At 42.4% G+C, this 25,396-nt stretch overlaps 1 protein-coding gene across 1 annotated transcript in view; it reads right to left on the minus strand.

Annotated features, from left to right (window-relative positions):
• The window catches only part of LOC144754339 (ficolin-1-like), a 292,441-nt gene that overhangs the window by 47,446 nt on the left and 219,599 nt on the right, over positions 1 to 25,396 (minus strand). Inside the window, exon 7 of the mRNA XM_078642028.1 lies at positions 24,730 to 24,859. Coding sequence (XP_078498154.1) covers positions 24,730 to 24,859 — 130 coding nt within the window. The remainder of the gene's footprint in view (positions 1 to 24,729; positions 24,860 to 25,396) is intronic.

A 25,396-nucleotide genomic window follows, 5' to 3' on the forward strand; every position in this document is an offset into this window, starting at 1 on the left:
TTCCACGTTGGGTTTTTAACATGAGAGTTCTCCGTGTTCTGAACGTAAGTCTCTCCCTCGCGAACTGACTGGGTTCCGTTGTGACGTTCGGGTGTTCTTCCTTCTAGGCTGGGGGTCTCTGCCCCTCCGAGGTCTGGTCACGGTTGGGGTTGTTAGCCGTCGTCTTGGCTCCGGTGACCCAGGGAAAGGGGAGACCAACAGAAAGGCGCCGTTAGTTCAAACGTCCTCGGGGAGTACATGCACCGGGGCCCAGGTGTAGTGAGTTGGGAGAGTATGCACCAGTGATCACACAACTCTAGCACACGTCAGTGCTGGGGTGAGGGGTGGAAACAGACTGTGAGGGTAAACGCGGGGTAAAAGGAAACAAGAGGAGGGGGGGGACGCAGGATCTCAAACAGGGGATCTGTACACTATGTTACACGCTTGTTCCCCACCCAAGCTGCCATACGCTGCCGTACCTGGGCAAGCCACGCTCCTCCCCCGGGAGAGTGGCACGGCGGCTCACAGGGTCGTTGGCCTCCTGGCTTTCCCTCGGCCGCTCCTCCGCTTGCTCCCAGCTGTTCTTCGGGTTCTCTGCTTCTTCCTTCGGTTCTGCCGTCTCCGGTCTCTGGTTCTCCGTCTTCACTCCTCGCCGGCACTTCGGGGGTGATGTCACACGCCATCCACATCGCTTCCTGTCTTTTGGCCAATCCGGTCTTGCTGATGTATACACTGGGCGGATCCTCCTCCTCCGTGTAGATCCACTTAAAGGAGCCGCGTTCTTCTTCTTCGTGTTTCTCGGACTCCGTACCCCATGGCTCTGTCTGTAAGGAAGGAGGTCGTACCGGGTCAGAACCAGGTGCCCACCAGTCTCCTGCAGCACGCAGCCTCACCCCGTTACAGACAGTTACACAGAATGGTTTGAGAAAAGAGATAGTAATGTTAGAAGATCAAACTAGTGAAAGTGATTCGAATGTTTCATTATTAGATCTCCAAAATCTTGGTACTGTGACTGAAACCTCAAAAAGAATTACACCCATAGATACAAGGAGGAAAGTAACAACTGTTACCCCAGTGACGGGAAATTCTAGTAGATTTTCACCCGAAGATCTAGAAGAATGGGCAAATGGATTAGAGAAGAAGAACCCCCAAACAAAACTATAGATGTAAGCAAGTTGAGAGTAGATTTGGAATAAATTATTATTGGTACAATAAATTCAGACAGGTTTGGTTCATATTGAAATGAGGAATTATTGTTTTTGTCTAAAACTATAACCTAGATAACAAAGAATCTTCATGAGAAGATAGTGGAAGCAGAATTTGGAATAGTCAAAAACCATATAGATCAGAATTTATTGAAAAGGTTTTGGAGAATTTGAATGTGCCAGGAAGGAGATTGCAAATAAAGGAACTCAGGTACATTTTAAAGAAATGGGGAGATGTAGATCGATGGAGAAGTAGATGGACAAACAGAGGGATGAAACAGCTACAAAAGAAGCATCCGCTTTCCTATTGAGAGTAGTAGAAAAGGTTGAAAGGATGTGTCCAATGAGAGAAGTTCCTGGTGGCAGATATGTTCATGTTCCATGGAGTAGACAGGATATTTTGTCCTTTACGAATGACTTCCCCAGATTGAGAGAAAAAACAATTGAATGGTACAAGCAGTTAGAGGGATTTTTAAAGTTTCAAAGGTTCTATTGAAAGATTTGAATGGCTTGTTTGACATAGTGGTACCAACTGATTTGTGGACAGAATGTAAAATTACAGTTGATTGGCCAAGTGAAGAGTATCCCAGGGGCGCAAAAACAGGTGCGCCTTCAGAAGATGTGATGAAGAAATATAATCAAGTGATTACTTTCCTGAAAGGGAAAATTCCCCCTAAAGAAACAGATTGGGTTCAAATAGATAAAACAACTCAAGTACCAAAGAAGTCAGTGTATGCAACTATGAAAGGTTACTACAGGTGTTTAAGCAGTATAATGGATTTGAAAATATTGGTGATAAAGATATGGGACATTGTGTGTGTATGGATTAGGGTCAGAAAGTAGTCAGATGATTCAGCAGTATATGCTTTGCTGGCAGAGCAAGCTGATTGACATTTTAAAATATGCAAAGTATTGTAGTGATGATATTGATACAAAGCATAAAAAGTTAAAAGAGAAAATGATGTGGGCACAAGTGAAGATAGCAGAACACCTAGAAGCAACTACTGGTTCTCAAAATGATAACCAGATGAGTGGGCAGAATCAGAATAGTCATATGACAAATGGGAACAAGGGAAAAGTACGAATGAGTATAGAAGAAGCAAAAAAGAAATATCCTTCTCATGGATGCGGAAAGCTTGAACAATGGAAGAACGAGTGAAGAAATATTCAACAGAATAAATGGGTAAATCAAATTTTAAATCCACAGATGCAAAATGAGGTCGTTGTGAGTGAACAACAGCAGCAACAGGTAGTTACTCCTCAGTTGCAGGTGCCACAAGCCCCTATGCCTAACAATGTGAATGCTCAGGTGCAGAGGTACAGTGTGTACATCATATTTTGTGGAGAAAGTGGTAAGAATACACAGACGGTTCAACAATATTGGATGCAAAGTAATGAGAGTGATGGGGAAATTACCTATTGACGATGCCTGAGGGGGGAGGAAGAGTGCGTGCTTGGCTCATCCTTGGTAGTAGATCAGTCAGGTCCATTTGTTGATGGAAAGGTTGAAGGGAACAACATCACTTTTCTAGTGGATACTGGCGCCACCCATTCTACTGTGAGAGCAGCAGAAATTCCAAACCTACCCCTCTCGGGAGAAACTATCCAAGTTGTAGGACTCTCAAAAATAAACAAATAAGAACACCAGTCACAAAACCAATAGAAGTAAATATTGGTAATTTCAGACACATGCATCGATTTGTGGTATGTGATTCAAGTCCAGTGAATGTATTAGGTAGGGACTTGTTGTGCATGATAAATTGTACCATCTTCTGCACGCCTGATGGTGCTGCCTTTCAAACACCTGATGAAGACGTTGCCTTTAAGATGATGCTAGCAAAACAGGGAACAAAAGTGGATGAGATGTTTTCACTTCTTACTGAAAATGATTTGCCTGATGGAATTGAGAACCATAGTGAGATCAGATGTGTGGGATTTTACAGGAAAAGAAATTGGTCTAATGGCAAAGGTAGACCCAATCAAAATTGTGGTGAAAAAAGGTGCAACACATCCAAACACACCCAAAGACAGAATGAGTCCTGAAGTGAAAGCAGGAGTTTCCCCAGTGATTGATCAAATGATTAAGCAAGGTATTCTAATAGAAATATTGAGCAGTGCTCCTAATTCACCGATCATGGGACTTAAAAAGCCAAATGGAAAATATAGAATAGTGCAAGATTTGAGAAAAATCAATAAAATTGTAGTACCTTGTTGTCCAGTAGTACCGAATCCAGCAGTGATTCTTTATCAGATACCCTGGGATGCCCATTGGTATAATGTGATTGATTTGTGTCAAGCATTCTTTTCAATTCCATTGCATCCAGATAGCCAAAATGTGTTTGCATTCCAGTCCGGAGACCGTGTTTGGGCATGGTGCCGAGTTCCTCAAGGGTACAGAGAGAGTCCCTCGATTTTCAATCAGATTCTGAATTTTTTTTTGAAGACCTTCATTATGCCAGGAAATTCAGTCTTGGTTTAGTATATTGATGACCTATTGGTGGCATCAAAGACACACAAAGCTTGTGTCATGGACACAATAGCTTTACTGAACCATTTAGCAGAAGGAGGAAACAAGGTGTCACCAGAAAAATTACAGTTTTTCGACAAAAAGTTCAATATTTAGGACACAAGATAGAAAGAGGATTCAGGAAAGTAACATCAGAAAGAATAAAAGTGATTTGACAAATGAGTCTGCCTAAGACAAAGAAAGAAGTGTGACTGGTTTTAGGAGTGGTTGGATATTGTCGTCAATGGATAAGTGGATTCTCGCTGCTTGCAAATCCTTTGATAAGGTTGACACAAAAAGATGTGATGGATCCGATTGAATGGGATGATGAAAGTGAAGAGGCATTTGTAAAACTGAAAAGTTGTTTGTGTCAAGCGCCAGCATTGGGAATGCCCGATTATACAACATAGTTTGCTTTGTTCTGCTGTGAAAGAGAAGTTTGTGCACTTTCAGTGTTAACACAAAGAAATGGATTGCCCTAACATCTAGTAGGATACTTTTCTGCTACTCTGAATCCAGTGGCTGCGGCATTACCTGGCTGCTTAAAAGCAGTAGCTGCTACTTGTGTGAGTCTGGAACAGAGTGAATTGATTGTGATGAGACATCTAGTCAGAGTGTATGTGCCACAATCAGTCGAGATCCTTTTAACATTTAATATTGGGTGCTGAAAATGCAAGTGTGACTAGATGCACCATGATGAATTCCGCGTCTCTGTTGTCTGATTCATACTGTGAAGAAGTGAGAGGAATTTGATCATGATTGTATGGATGTGACAGAAATGTGTACAAAGCCCAGACCCGACATCCTTGACGTCCCCTTAGAAGAATTAGACTATGTAATGTTTGCTGATGGGTCATGCTTGAGGAGGAAAAATGGAGAATTGAGTTCTGCCTATGCTGTATGTACTGTGACAGGTACTTTAGATGTTACCTGTTTAAGAGGTCTCAAGTCTGCACAAATATCTGAATTATTTGCTCTAACCTAAGTATGCAAAATTGGGAGGAAATTGACAGTAACCATATTTACGGAAGTCAATATGGTTTTGGGATTGTGCATGATCTTGCCCAATTGTGGCTTACAGAGGGGATTTCTGACTTCTTCAGGATCTCCTATCAGAAATGGGAAAAATGTCAAAGAACTATTGGACTCAGTAAGAAACTCAGAAACCGTGGCTATCCCAGGAAATTGGTACGTCGCTCCCTCAAAAGGGCTTGGTATTGCCCAAGAGAAGCCCTCTTGGAACCCAAACAAAAGAAAGAACAAGATAGGCTAATCTGTGTGACCACCTTTTCCCCTGTTTCCAATGCAGTCAGAAAAAGTGTGTTGAAACACTGGCCGGTTCTCAATGCAGGTCAACTGACTCTGGACCGCCATATGTTTGCTTTTAAAAGAGTCAAGAATATAAAGGACCATCTAGTGAGAGCATTCCTACCACAGCAACCCCTCAAAACCACAATAAATGATGCATAGGGTCTGCCGCCACTCTTGGGCCATTCAAAATGTGGAAACTGTGTATATTGCGACTCAACCATTGAAGGCAAAACTTTTGAGTATGGAAATATAAAATTTGATCGTAAATACTTTTCTAACTACAACTCCGCAAATCTTGTATATGCTATTTTATGTCCATGCATGCTCATCTACATAGGCCAAACGAGCCAGAAAGTGAAACTACGAATTGGCCAACACAGAAGCAGGATAAGGTGCAAGACAGCTAATGCACCGCTTGTTGAACATTTTTCAGAAAAAGGTCACAGTGACAAAGACTTGGTATGGACTGTGATAACAATCATCAAACCCCCTCCTAGAGGAGCAGACATGTCCCTTTTGCTCAACAAGGAGGAACTCCATTGGATGGTTAAGACTAACAGCATCAGGAATGGCCTGAATGGTCTCGAAGATTGGACCTCCCTACTGTAAACAAAGCTTACATGAAATAACCCCCTAAATGTTATTCTATGTACTGCAATGCGCCTGATTAACTTGAACAATGTTTACTCTTTTCACAATATTCACCACCCTAAGATGGCCACCGCGCCTGCACACCATGACTAGAGGTTTCACTTCCCCAGTCCTTTTTCACTGTTCACAGCCTAACCGGCTCTCACTTCCTCAGTCCACCATCGCTTTCTGCAGACCACATGGCCCTTTAAAAACTTGCCACACGTGAGTTCTCTAACACCAGAACCCCACCATCCGCCACAGCGCCGCCGACTTCTGCATGTAAGTAACCCGCACGCGCCGTTTCTCTGATCACTCTAGTCCCACCATGCCCCGCTGGGTAATTGACTCCACTGAATTTTCTCCCCAGATTGAGCTATTACGCTCCCAATCCAGACGACTTTCCACGCTGGACACGGCAGTACCGGTAATTATTCTACCAGTAGCACGCCATGCCGCACACACACCCCGGTCGCACTCGACCCCTTTTAATGCTCAACCATTATTTTCCAGATTCCTCCATTGTTCATGGTATCTGCTGATCCGTTGAATTGCCTGTTGTGATACGCGTAGGTTTTAGCCTCTATTTTTCCCAGTTGCATGCTCCGTGTTAATTTTCACCTGCACTAATAACGGTTGTGCCCTTCACCACATGACTGCCCCACGGAACCCGGTTCAGCCTCTGTCTATAATTGTGTTTCATAGTATAAAGACCTTCATTGCCGGCCATCATCAACTACTCATTTCCGACCGTTCTCACTCCGGTCACTGTGCCACATCGAAATTCGGAACACTTGTCTCCATCACTGCGCCTAAATAGTCTGTCCTCACGGGACTTGATATTCTGCTCCTCAATGCACCGATAATTTGTCATCACTGGCACTCAAATACACCCCTCTTACACGATGAAGTCATTTCCCTGTTGTAATTCACAATCCTGGACACTGAGTTCCACAAATGCGCTGTTTTTCTCCACCACGAGCACATAAATATACTCTGTTTTAATGGAAGAGATGAGGTTGCAAGTTTCCAATACAACATGCCTAATTTCATGTAATTCTTCTCCCCTTTTCTCCTCCTTTTTCCCATGTAATGTATAAATGTATAGAATTGCGTTAAAAGGCAGTGTAATATTTAAAGACAACAATGACTATATTTTTGTCCTGATGATGATGCCCCTCATTTAACTTAGGCATCGAAACGTCGTTGACCAAAAAATCCCCGTATGCAATATGACATTTAAAATATTATGAAATGCAATGGTGTGGTTATAACAATCTCTGTCTGTAACACTGACTACAAGTACACAGATATATTTTTGCTTTGCTCCTTTTACCATTCTGTTCGTTGTTTTGTCTGAATGTTGTGGGTCACGGCTGTGCCCACTTGTTATTAATGTGTTCATTCAGTTTTCATCAAGAAAATTGTTAAATAAATTCCTTGCCCGGCTGGACAAAAGACATAACACTTATCAGGTGTGTGATTATTAGCTCAGTATACCATTGTGTCCACAAGTAGGGACCACTGTTTTTTGTAACATGATACTGCCCAAGGTCCCTATGGCATACCTTTTGGGTTCCCTTGTCTTTCTTAAACAAAGAACTATTGGAAGCATTACAATTGGCAAAAGAAATTGCTGTGGTCAAATGTGCCGCACATAAGTCAGGATATGAGTATGTAACAATGGGTAATCAGTATGCTGACCAAAGTGCACAATTTTGTGCTCGACATACAATGTCTTTGAACAGAGGGTTGGAAATAGAAGATACCAATTGCCAAACTAATGTTTTTCTCTGCTTTTGAAACATGGGATGAAGTTAGACAGTTTCGGGATGAGGCAGATGCAAAAGAAAAGGAACGCTGGATCAAATCGGATTGCACAAGAAGAGCAGATGATGAAGTGTGGGTGTGTCCAGATGGTAGGCCAATAATGCCGGATAGCTTGTTATCACTAATGGCTAGGGTATATCATGGACCTACACACATTGGATGGGACGGCATGATTAGATATTTCAGACAGACATGGCATAATGCCAAGTTTAGGGCAGATGCAGAGAGTCTCTGCCAGAGGTGTTTGACCTGCCAACAGCAAAACCCAGGTAGGAAGACAGTTGTCAGTTGGGGAAAAATTGGTAGAGCAGAAGGACTATTCACCAGATTACAACTTGACTTCATTGAGTTGCCATCGTGCAACAGTTTGAAGTATGTCCTTGTCATTGTATGTCTGTTTTCTCGATGGGTAGAAGCTTATCCCACGAGGAGGAACGACAGTCTCACAGTTGCCAAACTACTGTTGAGAGAGCTCACACCTAGATTCGGATTTCCAGTCATTTTGGAATCAGATAATGAGTTCATCAAACTAATTTGTTCAGCTTTCAAAATTGAGCAGAAATTACATTGTGCCTCTGGAGTGGTTGAGCAGCTCAGTGGTACAATACAAAACAAGGTTAGGAAAGGTGTGTGCATCCACTTCACTGAAATGGCCTGATGCTTTGCACTTGTATCAATGAGTCTTAGAAGGGGACTCTCTTCTTTGCTGTTTGCTGTACCTGGCTGCTGGCAACCGTCTCGTCCTTTAAGCCCTCCTGCCACAGGGACTTTGTTTTCTACCTCGCCGGACCCGCTACGCGGGTCCCGCAGCGCGGTATTTGTAAAGGGGCTGCTGACTCTGGGCATTTTCATCGGACCGGCAGGGCTGCGAGCACGAAGCAGGGACTCCGTGGACCAGGAGCCCCTGCGTGCCCTATTGACAACAGCTGGGCTGCTCTCCCTGCCGGCCACGCCCCCCGCCCACGGAGCATAACAGGCGGGATCTCCCACGAGCAAGCGGGACTCTCTTCTTTGCTGTTTGCTGTACCTGACTGCTGGTAACCGTCTCGTGCTTTAAGCCCTCCTGCCACAGAGACTTTGTTTTCTACCTCGCCGGACCCGCTACGCGGGTCCCGCAGCGCGGTATTTGTAAAGGGGCTGCTGACCCTGGGCATTTTCATCGGACCGGCAGGGCTGCGAGCACGAAGCAGGGACTCCGTGGACCAGGAGCCCCTGCGTGCCCTATTGACAACAGCTGGACTGCTCTCCCTCCCGGCCACCCCCCCTCGCCCATAACGCCAACAGGTATTTAAAGACCTCAGCATACACGCTGCGCGGGAGCGTCCCGGGAGAAGCCCGGGACAAGGGCGGGACCGTCTAAGGCCGTCATAGGCCGGATTAGGCTGGGCTGGGCCTACTCTCTTCAGTTTGCCCCTTGAACACTGGATTATTGTACTGTTAAATTACTTTTTAGTTCTGTACCCATCACGGTTAGTTATGCCTTCCCCGGCTAGGGAGGGCACTCCTACGAGGTTGGGAGGGGTAAAAAATAGGACTTTAGATAATTATTTTCCCCGGGCTGTGGGAGAAGGGGATAAGGAAAGTACTTTGATTAAGCTCAGGGCGGAGCGCAGACGCTCTATAGAAAATCTGAAAATTAGACCCTTTGTAGATAATTCTATATCACCGAGTGAAGAAACACCCGCTCTGGATGATGTCCCATTCCTTCTGAGGGACTGCACCAACACCCCGACTGAGTCAACTACTAACTTAGCCCCCTCTCTTAGCCCAAGTAGTGTGACTATAGATTTAATTTCCCAGCCCCCACCAGCTATTAAAGCTAGGAAAGCTAAAGCTAAAACCAAGCCAACTTCTGTGCAAGGGGTATATGGGCCCCCACCGAATAAACGCAGGAGGAAGTCGAGGGGTGGCCAGGGAAAAACTAAAACAAAAATCCCCCACTCTGAGTTTGGTAGGATAACAAAACTCCCTCCCCCCACTGAGAGGTCAGTGGAAGATGCACATTCAACACCTCCTGAAAAGGTTACCACTGCTACTGACTCGGCTGATGCTATAGTAATCAATGCTACCAATGCCCCTCTCTCTGTTGTCCCATTAGGAAATCTCGATTTTTGCTGAGGTCCCTATTATTGCCCATTAGTGAGAGTATTAAAAAGGTTGAGATCAGACTCACTATATTGGAGGCTACATTAAATAGCATGAAATCGGCAGCTGGTATCCAGGGTAGACCTCTTGAGACTATTTTTCCTCCTATGGTCCCTACGAAATCCTCTAATAGACCAGTTAGTCTAGTACCCCCCCCCGACTACCACTGCTGCTCACCCTTTACAACCCCTTATGACTAACATAGTCCAAGCCCATCCATTAAACCTTAATAGGCCACCTTCACCTGTAGGCCTAGCTCCCCCTATACCAATCACTGGTAGTTCTGCTTTTCCACCTCCAGTTAAGCCTCTTCCTAGGCCCCGTAGACCCAATCTCCCTCCAGAGGCAAACGACCTTATGGTCGTTATGGCCGGTGTTCCCCTACTCGAAGTGGGCGAAGTTGAGAACTTCAGCACACTGAAAAGCAGGGTCATTAAGTGGCTGAATGTGAACAGACCCCTTCCGGTACACCTTAACAACGAAATTATTATGGTGAGAAGGGTCCCTTGGGTGGGCAAAACAAACAAATCTATAATAGGGGATTGCATCCTGGTGAGCTTTCGTGATGCTGGGACTGTTACTTATATATGTCGAGGGAAGAACAGATCACTTGAATCAACAATTCAGACCCTAAATGTGTCGTTTTTCTTCCCTCCTACCCCTATGCATCTCAACCAAGCCCAGGATAACTGGACGAGGGTTGTCCGGAGGGGTAGACATCATGATTTTAATGCTCGACCAGTCCCCCATGGCCCGGTGTTACCCTTCCATGGCTCCAATCGATTTAGTTGCCTGAACGGACTTGAGGGGGTTGATTGACACACGGGTAGCTATATCAATACATTGGGAAATGAACCTCCAGTAGTTGTAAATATAGGGGATTCAATACTGGAACCTGAGCAGCAAAGCCCCCTGGTACAACAAACCTCACCTAGTAGGGTCCAGGGGATTGAGGTAGGCGTGCCTATAGCCACAGATATCGAACCTATAGGGGGAGGAAACGAGGTGGAACTGGGTCGGGTGGAGACCGTGGAACAAACTGAGCTTAATGGGGGAATAAAGCAGGTCCACGAGGCACTGAGAATTATCTCCTGGAACATAGCAGGCCTGGCAGCCAAATTTAATAATAAAGAGTGGCGCAATTACATTAGTAATTTTCATGTAATTAGTCTCCAGGAGACATGGGCCCTTGATAACAGCAACTTCCACATGCAGGGGTATAAATGTTTTTTTGTTCCGGCAAAAAAAACGAGATCGGGGAGAGCCATGGGAGGACTATTCATATATGTAGATCTAAACCTCCCAGGCAGCTGGTCTACAACGGACTGTAAATCCCATGCCATACAAGCAGTACGGTTTAATGGGAAGGGGTTAAGATTGACTGTTTTTAATATTTACAATAATGGGGCAGGGGGAGACCATACCTCATTTGTAGGAGAATTGGATGACAGACTAGGTCAGGAAATTATAGTTCAGAAAACGGGGCAGGTACCTGCCCTGCTGGTCATGGGAGACTTTAACTGTCACCTATGCTCGGCACTGGTCCCAATAAATGCAGAATGGTCTCAGTGTCCTGTAGAGAATGGGCCGCATTTCTCCCATACGTCGGATGGTTTAGCTTTTAGTGAGCTCCGGCTTAATCATGATCTAGAGCACACTATCAATATGATGGGTGTGCAGAGGGATGGAAACCTCCCACCTACATTCAAGGGTAGAGGATATTCTTCTATTATTGACTATATCCTAATCTCTAGACTTTTAATTAACAGAGTCATCAGTGTAGGGATGGAATGGAGTAGTTTTAGCGATCACAACCCCCTTGTATTGAAGTTGTGGTATCGGGTGGGTCCGAAAAGTAGATACCAAAACACAATTACTGAGAAGATAACAGACCAGGGAAGGAGACTAAGGTGGTCCAAAATAGATGGGAAAACCTTTTATAAATCCCTGATGGACTCTGGTAAACCCGCCATTGATGACTGTTTAGACATAGATGTTCAAGGTCCGAGGTTGCTCGAAGCATTTGGCCAGATTGCTAACCTTATAGACGGTCTACTAAAAACTAGTGTGCCCACAAGGAAACACTGCAACCCACGTTGGTTCGATAGAGACTGCTCAAAGGCATTGAGGGAGCTCAAAAGCAGCCTTAAAAACAAACCAAGGGATAACCAACAAATTATGGTGTGTAGGAATAAATATAAGAGGGAGATCAAGAGGAGGAAACTAGTTCTACAGGGAGAAGCGTGGGCAGATCTAAGAGAAGCGGGGGGAAAAAAGGGACATGCCCGGGTTCTGGAGAATTATTAACCAACCCACTTTCCAGGAAAATAATATCCCGGAGATAGGAGCAAATATCCTACCAGAACAGTGGGTCTCTCACTATAAGGGGCTGTATAACTACGAGCCAGGAACCAATGAAGAGTACCCAGTGATCTCACATCAGGGCACTACAGTAGTGTTCACCATTAAGGAGATCACGGCTGGAATACAGGGACTGACAAAAAACAAAGCCCCCGGCCCTGATGGCATTCCCCCGGATTTGTTTCTGAGCTGTGTAGAACTCTGGGCTCCCATAATGTCTAGGGTCATAAATACCGCCATTATTTGTGGCCTGCCGCCGTCCTGGTCGAAGGCCATAATTGTCCCTATATTTAAGAAGGGCAATAGGGATGACCCCAAGTGTTATCGCCCGATTTCCCTGATTGATGTATCTGCCAAACTTCTGGGAAGGGCCATCCTCAATAGACTGTCCGAGTGGACCGAAGAAAATAACATCTTCTCGGACACTCAATATGGATTCAGGACAGGGAGGTCCACTAGTGACCAATGTTTGAACCTCTATATGCTGACAGCCAAATACACCATGGCCAGCAATGAATCCATCTATATGGGGTTCATGGACTTGGCAGCGGCATTCGATCATGTTAACAGGGAGAAACTTTGGGTCATGATGACCCTCATGGGGATAGAGGTTGGCTTGATTAGCATCTTAAGGGAACTTCATAGTGACACCTCTGCCAAAGTCCGTTTTAATAGGGAGGGGGGGCTGACCGATTCATTTCCTTGCAGGAGTGGGGTACGGCAAGGCTGTATCCTTGCCCCTTTTTTATTCTCCCTCTATATAAACAATTTGGAGCAGTTTTTGTTAAATCTAAAGACAGATTGCCCAAGGGTGGGGACGCGTCATATCCCCGTTCTGCTCTACGCAGACGACGCGGTCTTGCTTGCCCGTACGCCTAGGAGCTTACAGATTTTGATTGACGGATTTGTTAAGTTCATGGGCTCCCTAGACCTCTTTGTTAATTTGGGCAAATCATACGTGCTGTTGGCTGGCAACAAACCCTGCACCAAATTTATGTATACGATAGGAAATCACAAAATAGAAGTGGTTAAAACATTTCCCTATCTAGGTGTAATTTTTGACGGGGCTTTACAATTTAACCCCCTGGTAGAGGTGCGTTGTAGCAAAATGATCGCTACCAATGGGGCAATTGCAAGTTATGGTAGGAGGGTAGGCAGATGGAGCCCTGAACAGGTGATGAACCTGTATAGCTCCACATGCTGCTCCAAAGTGATTTACGGGGCAGAGGTATGGGGCTTTGTTAATACTGCAAAAATACAGCGGGAAGAAAACAAATACCTAAGAACCATCCTGAGGGTACCCCCAAGCACCGCTGGTTTTATAGCACACAGGGAATTAGGGAGGCCTTATCTAGAAGATCTGGTAAAACTTAGGCCAATAGTGGCGTGGTTAAAAATTTGGGTTAACCCCGATGCGTTTCTAAGCAGAGAAATTCTAAATGATTGCTTAGAAAGGGATAAATGCATGAGAATACCATGGCTCAATTATGTAAAGAGTACCTTAGAGGCCCTTGGCTACAGGAATCTTTTCACCAACCCTGTAGCAATTGTATCCGAGCACAAGATGTTAGTAAAAAAAGCCTTTTTAGAGGAAAAAGCACAACAGAGAGCAGAGGCTGAAGGGCTCAAAAAGTCAGTGAGGGCTTATAACCTTGTTAAGTGTGTTGAGGGAATGGAGCCATATCTGTACCTCATGCACAATGCTCAGGACAGATTTCTGATCTGTCGCTTTAGATTAAACTTACTTCCACACTTACTGGCTTCCCCAGCTGGGTTCGCAACTACAATTGAGCAGAAGGGAACCTGCGGCTGCGACAATAGGTCTCCGCAGGATTCCCTTCACTTCGTACTCCTGTGCCCTTTTTATTCCATGCCTAGACGCAGATTTCTAGTGAAAATCTTGAAACAAGTCAATTTGGAACATGCTAAAGAGGCCCTAATCTATTTACAGAAAGCATCTGATCCTCTAACATTGTGCTGTATAATGAATTTTATTAAAGTGGCGGTTCGTTTAAGGGTAACCAAAGGGGAGGAATGATGCCTAAAAATTGTTATTAATTTTTTTAAAGTGTCAAATCCCTTTTCCTTTTGTACTGTGTTAAAATAACTATCATAATCGGGATTCGGAAAATGATTTAATGAATTTTTTAACTATGTATATGTGTATGTGCTTTTATGGTGATTTTTAATCATCGAATAAAGAATCCTTGAATTGAATTGAGTCTTAGAAGCATTCCTGGCCGAAGAACAGGATTGAGTCCATATGAGATCCTCATGGGAAGAGCAATGAGACAAGCATTTGTACCTGGAAACAAATTGATGAATATAACTGATGATCTAGTGTTGGACTATTGTAAAGGACTAGCTGATTTGGTACATTCTGTGTCTCACCAGGTGGGGGAAGATGCAACCATAGCACAGTCGAATCAAGCTGATGATTTGTGTCCTGGAGACTGGGTCGTGGTAAACAAGCACACAAAGAAATCGTGTTTGGAACCCATGTGGAAAGGACCTCATCAAATCATGATAATATTGGTCACTACAACAGCAGTAAAGTGTTCTGGCTTACCAAATTGGATCCATGCCAGTCTTACCCAAAAAGTCCGAAGTTCACCTGAATGACAAGAGCAGCAACTGGTAGAACAAAGAAAAAAACAGAAGCTGAGAGTTGTGTAGTCGAAGAAATCAGAGAAAAAGACCCTGAAGAATGCATTGACAATGAACAACCAAGTACAAGCTAAGTAGCGTGGGCACCAGTTACTGGGACTGAAGATACTGCTGTAGAGACTGAGGAAGTCCTAGAGCTTGAAAGACCAGAACAAAGTGAACAAAGAATAGAAGAATATTCTAAAGAAAATCCAGATCAAGCTCCGTCAGAAGAAGAAAAAGAAAGAGACCAGAGCAAATACACCAACAGAAGAAAAAGAAGCAGAAAATTTAGAACAAGTCCAACCTAAGGAAAGAGAAAATAAAGGAACACTTGAAATAGGTGAAGAAGGTGAAAAGGCAGTACAGACAAAAAGGGTATGAAAGGGAGTTTACTGACTGAGTGGAGTAAAAAGACTGAGACACTAAGAAGAAGAAAAACAGGAAAATAACTAGACCAAGTAAATGAGGAGTCAAGTCAGGTTGAGCAAGAACAAACAAGAAGAAGATTATTAAGGTTGTCAAAAAAGAGTGAGGGTTCCAAATAGAAAATATAAGGCTCCAGAGTGGACTTACACCATTCTTGAAGATTTTGAAAATCTTGATCTAAATGAAGAACCAAAAAGTGACATAGTTGGAGGGTCTGATGAAAAGGAATTGAGACCACCTTAAAGAAAGACTGTTGCACAAAGGGATGGTTTTATTGAAAAGATCATCAAGCAAAAGAAGAAAGGATCCAGAGAAAAGGGCTAACTAAAGCTGAAAGCTTTTGAAGTTTGGGATCACACAAAGATTCTATATTTTCACATATTCCTTTTAGAAGGAAAATAGATTTTAGAAATAATTTTAGATACTAAAAATGGCAGAAGTTAAAGTGATTGAACATGCGAAATCTAGTTTAAAAAAGAGATATGTTAAGTGTTGTTTATGTAGTATTACAATATTAATTTTTTTGTGGTTACTTGTAACTGTTGTGATACCTGTTTCAATGGTGACTAATAATCAAAATAACACAAATATTAGTGAAAGAACAAATGCAATTACTAAGAAAACTACTACCACGGATTTAGAAAAAAATGGATAAGAGCATGTTTTATCATGATAAATCAAATAGTGATTTATCATTAAATGTATTCACTAAACTCCTTTATCAATGCGTTGACACGATGGATGTGAGTGACATAAACTACATACTTCTGTCTCAGAAGGTGTGACATATCACCATCTTCCATTAACTTATGGTGTGTCCTGTAGTGTTGTGACTAGTTTGTTCTCTGTTACTGGTAAGTTGCAATACTTTTATTCTAATATTGATTTAGTCTTTTCAGAAATCCCTATTAGAAAAAACATGAATCGAGTACCTAGTAGTAAAGATACAGAATTCATGGGCACATTTTTCCTAACAACAAATACCATAGAAATAACACATGCTCATAGAAATAATCTAACGTGTCTCTAAATTTAGTAGAAAAAAGAAGGCAGGATTTCCAAAAGAAAGCTTTGAGAAGTCACATGTACTGCCATGGGCTACTTTAGAGGGAGACTTTAAGAAAGGCGAGACTCATGATGCAATGTCACTAGACATCAACATTTGGGAAATTCTGTCTACATAGACTAAAAACAGAATATAATAGCATTTCCATTGGTACTAGTGAATGTAAACATACCTTCCTAATCAAGGGGGGATGTGGTCTAAAAGGGGTAACTGATCCTGTTTTCCCAGGTATTTGCTATGTGTGCAGTAAAAATGCCTATTATTGGTAGCCCGCATGGTGGTATGGAAGTTGCTACCTTGACATTGTCTTCCCGAAGGTATATCACATAATTAAGAACAATGAAATAGATGTAATAAGTAAAGGACTAACAAGAAGTAATAGAGTAAGTTTTTCAGAGATAGTAGGTGATATATTTGGTGCACTGATACCTTCAGTTGGAGTCGTATTGAACTCACATAAAATACGTCAATTGTACACAGTAGTTGATCGTTTATCAACAGATACTGCTGGAGGGTTCTTAATGATTAATACTGAAAGGGTTGCAATCAGATCTATTGTTTTGCAAAATAGACTTGCACTTGATATTTTATTGGCAAAAGAGGGTGGAGTTTGTGGCGTGTTGAAAGTCCAACACTGCTGTACATATATCCCAGACAAAAGTAAAGGTATTGAGGGACATATCTAGAATATTACAAAGATTGATAAAGACTTGACCCAACTGGAGGTGGATGGTGTTTGGGAAGACTCAGTAAAAGTATTTCCACTATAGGTAGCTGGTTTTCCACTTTTGGGAGTAGCTTATTAGGGAAAATATTAATTCCAGCAATATCAATAGCATTAGTCCTCTTGATGATAATAATGCCATACAAGTGTGGCAAAGGAAAATTGAAAACGAGATTATTGAATGAAACTAAGAATAAAAGGTTGGGAAGAAAGAGAAAAAGGGAGGAGATTGAACTAGAGGAAATGAAAGAAAATCTGTATGGAAACATGAAGAAGTTAATATAAAAGAGAAAAATGAAGGGTTTATAGAATCTAATGAAGATTCCAAGAATAGATAAAGTTGGCACTCGGTAATGATGGGTATTTTATCATGGCTCTAAAATGCCATCAGACAGGGGATTGATGGAGCAAGGATTCAAGAAAACGAAACTTGGTCTGAGCAAAACCTCATTAACAGTACTAATGATTCAAAATAGTAAAGAAAACAAAATGAATATACAAGCGTAACATTTACATATGGGAATAAGAGCTTTATGCATGTTTAACTAATGAAAATAGAATGCAACACACTAAACCCCGCTTTAAACTGGAAATCTCTTTTGCGCATGTGCGAATTAGGACTACGTAGATAGCATCGTGACAAACCCGTTTTGAGAGGTCAATCTTTCAGGCATGCGCAGAAATTACTAACATTAGGTCTTGAGGTACTGTGCGTCTGGCATATGCTTGCCTGGATTCAAAGAGAGCTGTCGCTGCTAATGCTTTTGCTTAACGAAGAAGAAAATAACATGGGATATAGTAGAAGTGGGTGGTGAACAGTGAAAATCACTTATTTGAGAAATTAACATTTGTTTATGATTCCTTTATTATAGTCTACGTTTGGACCTCCTGTGGCATACAAGAGAAAAAGATGGCGATGAAAATGGAGGTGAGCTAGACATGCTCAGTGTAATAGAGATGTAACCTGATGACCGAGTCGCTGACAGGCTGCCAAGAGCCTAGGGAAGCTGCCGTGTGAAATTTCTTCTCGACTGTGGAACTGTATTGAAATATATTTTGAATTGAAACATTAAATACATGTAAAAGATAGTGAGACAGAATATTAAATGAGCTAAAGGGGATGTGTGTCTTAAAACAAAAGAGTTTATTAAGTAATTAAACATGTCAGCATGAGGTGATGACAACTCCCCTGTCTCTGCCCAATCAGAGTTCGTATTTCATTAAGATTTGTAACTTTTGAGGGTGGGACATGCAGAAATGAAGACTATAACTAGAGTGACTTAAATTTTAAGAGTTGTCATGTCATGCATGTAAGCGAGACAAGGCAAGCACGAGTGCAAGTGAGCGAGGAAAGAACTACTGCTGCTGAGAAAAGAGAGAACAGACGGTGAAGATTCACCTCTGAAAGACACTTGATTAGATCAAAGATTCCAGAAGAATATTGAGGAGGGAGAGAGTGTAAGTGAGGGATGCGCCCCAGTGCATCCGGTCTACAGGGAAGTTTAGTAAGTATTACCCTTGTCTGAGCCTGTCCTATAACCTTTGTCTCCTGAGTCTTAATCAGGAGACCACCACCAGCCATTTTTGGCAAGAGAGTTGGGTTTCCGTAATCACCATTGGGTAACTATTATTCTCTCTCAAATTTGCATACCTTTGCAAATGTATGATTTATTATGCTTTCTATCTCTTCTTCTATCCACCCTTAAATGCATTGATTTGTTGAATGAGTTTGTGAACAGAATGTACTTTGCTAAATTAATTTTCTCTCCCATGAAAATGTTATGGTGTTTGCACTGGGAATTTGTATTAATGAACGTTCATTTTATGACTGAGATTTAGATAAACTTTATTGAATCTTACCCAGAGTCTGTGGTTATTTCACTAAGATCTGTAAGCTCAGTTAATTAATTTGTTTATATCACCATCAACTACTCAACTAATGGTTCATTGACCAAAGGAAGAGTGTTGATCTGTGAAGATTAGTTTGACATTGAATTCTTTTTTCAGGTGTAATACTGAATCTCCAGTGAGTTAACTAATCAATATCAAAGTGAGTTATAAAACTTGTCCCCCAGCGAAACAGCCAGGAAATCTGATTGTGTATATGGGCCCATTGAATTTCTATTTTGTTGGTGAGGTTTTCATCCCTGGCTTTCCACGGGTTCACAAACTTGCTGTAAAGGGCATCACTCAAGGCAAATCTGAGTCTAGAAGACGGCATGAAATGAACATATAATAGGACATCCGACCTGAAATGGTTCTTCAAGGATGAACATAGAATACCCATTACCTGTCTTCTATTCATGAGTAATTGTTGGAGATATTGACCTTCTTGTTATTCCAGTTCCAATTTTTCTTTGATCATGGAGGAAGTGCTTCACAGAGTACCCAGAAAACTACTGCTGAATCAGACCTTGTGTTTGCCTGAAAGCGAACTTCACAGACATGATTGGAAATCGCCTACAGTCTGATTGGGAGGGAAAAACTAATTTCCCTGTCTTGTAATGCCAGAACAGTCTGGTCTGTCAGAAGGGAAAAGAGCAAATCATTCTTGAATTTTAAGCTCACTACTGTGTAGACAACAGCAGTTGACTCTGGTGCCATGGGTATGTTCTCATGACTCTTGAAGAGCATGGCTGATGTACTCAATACCCGAAGCCGGTCACAGGGAATTTATGGCACTTCCAAAGTGTGCCAGAGCGGATCCCTCTGTTAACGCAGCCATGTCGCTGTGGCCCTTGTCTGTATACACTCAAGTGATAGATGCTGATGATGAAGCGAACAACCTGATCTGTCGCACTGGCTTAAGTGCCTTGAGTCGGTCACCGTTGTGGCCCTGGCACTTGGCACTTGCCTACTTGTGGTGGTAAATGAGGTGGGGGAAGAAACCTGTGTAGCCATGGCACTCATCCCACATGTGCCAAAAGTACTGCGATTGTGGCTAACAATGCCACTCATCAACTGTGGGGACTGTGACACAAGAAATTAAGCTGCTACTTTGAATAACTTTGAATACTTTGAATAACTTGCTGAAGCGACTGTGTGGTTGCCGGTGGAGGTATCCCCAAATGTGCCCAACCAGATCCAGCCAGTGCTTCCCAGAAGCCCCTTGCAGTGACCCAGTTATTCACCCTGGACCTGCGCATGGGAGAGGATTAAATAGACGCACCATTCCAGGGAGGTGCCTGAGCGACTGGCCCCCATGACTGACCCATCCAGAAGGAGGAGATGCACCTGCAACCTAAGGGCCCAACTGCTGCAGATGCTGTGCACCCAGAAGAGGGCTGCCTTCTGAAGTCAGCTGTCGTTACCTCCAAAAAGATGGGAGTGGAGAAGCCATTTGCACCCAACATGGAATGAAGAGTGGGAGGCCCACACTAGGTCTACCACAGCACTGGAACAAGGGTAAGAGATTGAATGCTATTGCTATCAATGACTGGGAACCAGGGGACAAAGCACTGCACCACTAAACACACTAAATCAACTCTATAGAAAATGGTGGAAGGAGCCAGAGTGAAGAGCAGGGACAGTTTTACGTAGGAATTATTGCCCACAAGCCCGTAACCCAGGTATTTGACAATTCTTGCTTTAGTGTGTGGTATTGTATTATCATGTAACACAATGCTGTTCTTTTTATGGGAAAAGTATTGGGCTGGCCAACCACATTATTGTGCTGTTGGGATTCTGTTGACTATTGAGCCTGTTGTACCCAATACTCACCTATGTAGGAATCTTGTAATTGTTAGCCATCACTGCCACTGAATGTCAAGTACTGAAGTGATTGTACTTAGTCCAGCCTGCAGAATCATATTAGAACGGGCCTCAGGATGTCAGAGACAAATGACCCCAGCCCCCATGGCTATGGCCAAGTAGCCTTTTTGCCTTGTGGACCCACTGAAGCAATCTGAGTTCTACTATACATGGAATCTTCAGGACTGTTAATCTCTGGTATAAAACTGTGGTCTTATTTTTCTCAAAATATGTTAGTAATTGGCCTTCTTTTCTTCTCCCCAACCCCACACCAAGAAGCATTTTTCTAATCTTGCTAAAGGTAATTTACCCTGTCTACCGTAAGTATTTCAGTTTGACTCTACAATAATTTCTCAGTAAGGTCTCCCACCACACTTTCAGGCACACCACATCATAAATTATGTAGCCCCACAGCACCGACCTAAGGGCCTAGCTGTGCTCACATCTCAATTATCTAGAGTAGATTTATATTTTTAATATATAGATGCACATCGTGTAGAACTATAAAATTTTTTGACAAGGCACCATTCAGATACAACACACCTTTACTGTTATGCTTCTCCCCAGCGCCCAAGCTAAGTGAATGTGCATATGTCTGGGACATAATCTGAAAGGGTCATTGAGCTCTGATCCTCTTCCTTAATCCCTCCTACCACTTTTTAATTAATAATGATCTAAAATAGAATTTCTCCTGTCAATATCAAGTATTTCATAATTGAATAGAAACATCAGAGACCATGGTCCTAAATTCCACTGGTAATCAGTTGTGGATCATTTATTTCTCTAAATATTTACAAAATACCTGATAATCAGGACCTACTAAAATATTTCCCACCATGTTTAACAATGAGAGCGCACAGTAGCTACAGGGACCCATGTGGTTTCCTTTCTGAAATATAGCACATCGCACCATGAAGAGAGCACTACTCCTTCTTCTAAAGTACTATTGAAAAGTGGTACCAACACGTTCAATACCTAAGGTCTAATGTGGAATAATAGTAGAAACTATGACTGAACATGGAACCCCTCTCTGCCTCTGTGACTTTTGCTAATTCTTCTTCCTTTGTGACTATTTGAGTACTATTTATACTTGTTAGTGGATTAGTATTACTATGGGCAGAATCACAATAATCATTATAATGGACCTTTAAACTTCAGGGCACTGAATTTACCATCTTTACTCCGTATATACTCGAGAAATGCAAAACATTTTAGAACTCACATGACATTCAGAGGACTTATCTACTCCACACACCCTCGTTCTACCAGTAGCTAAAACTTGACTTCTTTTTTAGCAAATCTCATTTTTTCCGTTAGTAATTATTTTACTATACATAAAACCAGTGAAGAAAAAATAACAATGTTTGTTTTTTTAAATAAAAATTTCAGTGAACACTCTAAAAGTCATGAACATCTGTTCTGTTTAACTAGGTGCTTTATGTGCATATTACGAGTTGCTTCTCCGCCGCTCTTTTCATGGCAGTGATCCAGCCATGAAAAGGATGATAGACAAGCATCTGAGAGGACCTTAATAGGGCCTGTTGCTGCTTCTGGGCCTGGGGTGCATGCAGGAGGGGCACATGTTATGCCCCCTGGTATTTCATCCCAGTTCCTGCATGATATGGCATGCATGACATGGTGCATGCCACACCATGGAGTAATGTGCAGTCAGCCCTCTCACAGTGGCGGTCTGCTGGTTAGGCTTTTCTATGAACCAAACAGACCACCTCTGTGAGACCTCCGCAGCACTGCCCGCCCAACCTAGATTATATTCGTAATACGGGCGGGTGCACTATGGGCTTGCTGCTCCTCCTATCAGCGTGGCAGTAGCGGGCTGACAGGAGGACCAACAAACTTGTAATCAGGCCCAAAATTAGTGTAGTCAGATGCATATACTATGGTGTTTTTCTCTGACTGTACCATCATGTTAATATCAAGGAAAACAATTCAATAAACAGAAATTTTATACAAATGGACACTTTCCCTAATCCTCAAAATACTTTTTAGGGAAGAAGTTTGGCTTCACCAAGCTCTCCAGTCATAGAAAATAGGCCTGTGGGTTTATTTTGTATATTCAACTTTATTAATGCCCATTTTCCACTTCATCTATTTTCTTATCACACATTTTCTTTTTGGGGTTACTAACGATGTATGCAATCTGTTTGTGAGCCCTGCAACTAGTGGTACTTTCAGTCAGTCAGGTTGTCGTACAATAAAACTTGTTGCACCAGTCAGCTATTGCAGTGTGACCACACTCGTGGTCTAGGCTGACAAAGTGCACACCAATTTTGTACGCTTATCTATTATTTACAATAAGAACACCAAATATAGAGACGTCTTGTCAAATTAATTATGGACATTGTGTCTGCTGTCACTTATACTCTTATGCACTAATGTCTCTCTTTAGTTGGTGACTTTATTTCAATTTGTCCATCATTGTAAATTTTTTTTACAAATGTTTGAGTAACACTGTGACCAAATTAGATTCTATTGGTTCATTATGTCCATTAATGCGTATCTGGGCTCACTTTCTTGTCTTACATATCCCATGGTGTATCCTAGGCTTGACTTCAGAATAATCTCCATTCAGGTTTTGAGAACATTTTTATGATCCTCCGATTAATGGTTTGTTTGGTTATGGGGAAAGCTTCAAAAGACGCATTTGTCTAACTGTCCAATTATTGCTGGCTTATATTACAAAGCCAACACAAGGAGATGATGGACAGAGCGCTGAAACTTTTCAGACACTCACCCCCAGTCACAGATCTGAGTTGAATTCATCATCGTTCTTTAGATCACTTCACCACCTCAGTTCAGACCCAGCTATATGCAAATCAGTCTCGATCCTGTGCCTCATGGGAACAGTCCAGCCTGAACTGCCAAGCCAGGTGTTCCCTGAACCGTAAACAAGCATCCTGGGACCTGTTTCTGGGTAACACCCTTTATCAGCCAGGCTAACTTGAATCCAGTGGCAAAGTGAGCAAGGGACCCACGTCTGGGCATACCCTGCCAACTAAGGGTGAACAAAGCAAACACACGGAGATGATGGACGGAGCGCTGAAACTTTTCAGAGACTCACCCCCAGTCACAGTTTTGGGTTGAATCCATCATCGTTCTTCAGCTCACTTCGCCACCTCAGTTCAGACCCAGCTATATGCAAATCAGTCTTGACCCTGTGCCTCATGGGAACAGTCCAGACCGAACTACCAAGCCAGGTCTTCCCTGGGCTGGCTAAAGAATGATGATGGATTCACCCCAGATCTGTGACTGGGGGTGAGTGTCTGCAAAGTTTCAGTGCTCCGTCCATCATCTCCTTGTGTTTGCTTTATATTTCAAAGCTCATGTGCACTGAAGAAGAAGTCATGACTAACACAATTTCTTTCTTTATGTGTCCATGGGATAAGACATTGAAAATGCATTCTTGCCACATTCTGTTGAGACTCTGGGACCCATAATGGACTAATTTCAAAAAGATCTCACAAAAACACTTCAAACTCGTTAAGCAAATGTGTTCTTTTATTCCTACCTTTTTTCAGACCCACGTATGAGGCAACGTCCACTGGCTGTGCTGCCGATAGGCACCTGGTAATTCTAATACTGGTACCTTAAAGTTTAATTTACATATCATGGTTCTTGTAGATGTTATTTTTGATAGTGTTATCTGGATCTAGATTAGATTGAGCCTTCAGGTCTATCTCTTTAGATAAAGATCTAACCAGTCCTTCCACTTTTCTTCTGGTAACACACTGTTTTTCTAAGTTCTATTACCACAAATAAGTGGCATTTCATAATGTTAGTTTTTGAAATACATGCCATAGTGAGTTTCCCTGCAAGACCTTCACTTTTCTCACACTTCCGAGCAGATGTTCTGATGGCTCTGAAAGACTGAAATTGCAATGGTTGGTCCTGAATCTGGTATGATCAATTTTCACCTTTTCTTTCTGGCTTTTTGATGTGTACACTTCCGAGCTACGTTATGTTTCTTGTGATCACTAAGTAGTAGTTTCCTAGGCATCCAGACTTCTATTCTCTTGCCATGCATCATTTTCAACTCGCCAAATTCCGGGAAAATTATATTCTCAAATAGGGTGCCAATATTAGGTGAGAAAGTTGGATTCAAACACAAAACACGTGAATGATATATTACCATTTGCTGTTAGGTAGTGAAGATTGTCGTTGCCCAACCAGAACTCTGTCATTTGGCTGCCAAAACCTCTCTTGTATGTTATCCAGTCCCGAAAGAAATCTACTGAGCCATCCCAGCGTCTCTGGAACACCTGGAAAACATAGAGAAGAATACAGGCAATAACTAAATATTCCATTGCTATGATCCCTTCTACTGAACAACGGCTAATTCAATCTATCTGAGCTGGTTTTATTTATTTATTTTTTGCTTTATTTAGATTTTCAAAAGAAAAAATGGGGCATCAGGAGACAATAAAACAGAGTACATAGTTTAGGAACACTAGTTGATACAGAAGAAGAAAACATGGATATACATAACCAAATAGGTACACAAGATAGTTAAATATAGAGTGACAGAGTTACTGAGAGAGCCAATCCGCAAGAGGAGCCCAGTTCTTAGATGCCTATAAACGATTTCTCCTCCCCCTTAACAACAGTACCAATGACTCTAATTTGTACCATGCAAGCATCCTAGCTTTCCAATGGATAAAGGTAGGAGTTTCAGGATTTAGCCATTGCGATGTGATACACAGTCTGATCATAGCCATTGCAATAAACAAAAACGCTGATAGGTATTGTGTTCTTTGAGAACCGGTTGAATATTCATATCCAATTATTATTAATTCCAC

The sequence above is a fragment of the Lissotriton helveticus genome, chromosome 5_1, assembly GCF_964261635.1.
Source record: "Lissotriton helveticus chromosome 5_1, aLisHel1.1, whole genome shotgun sequence".
Taxonomy (NCBI): Eukaryota; Metazoa; Chordata; class Amphibia; order Caudata; family Salamandridae; genus Lissotriton; species Lissotriton helveticus.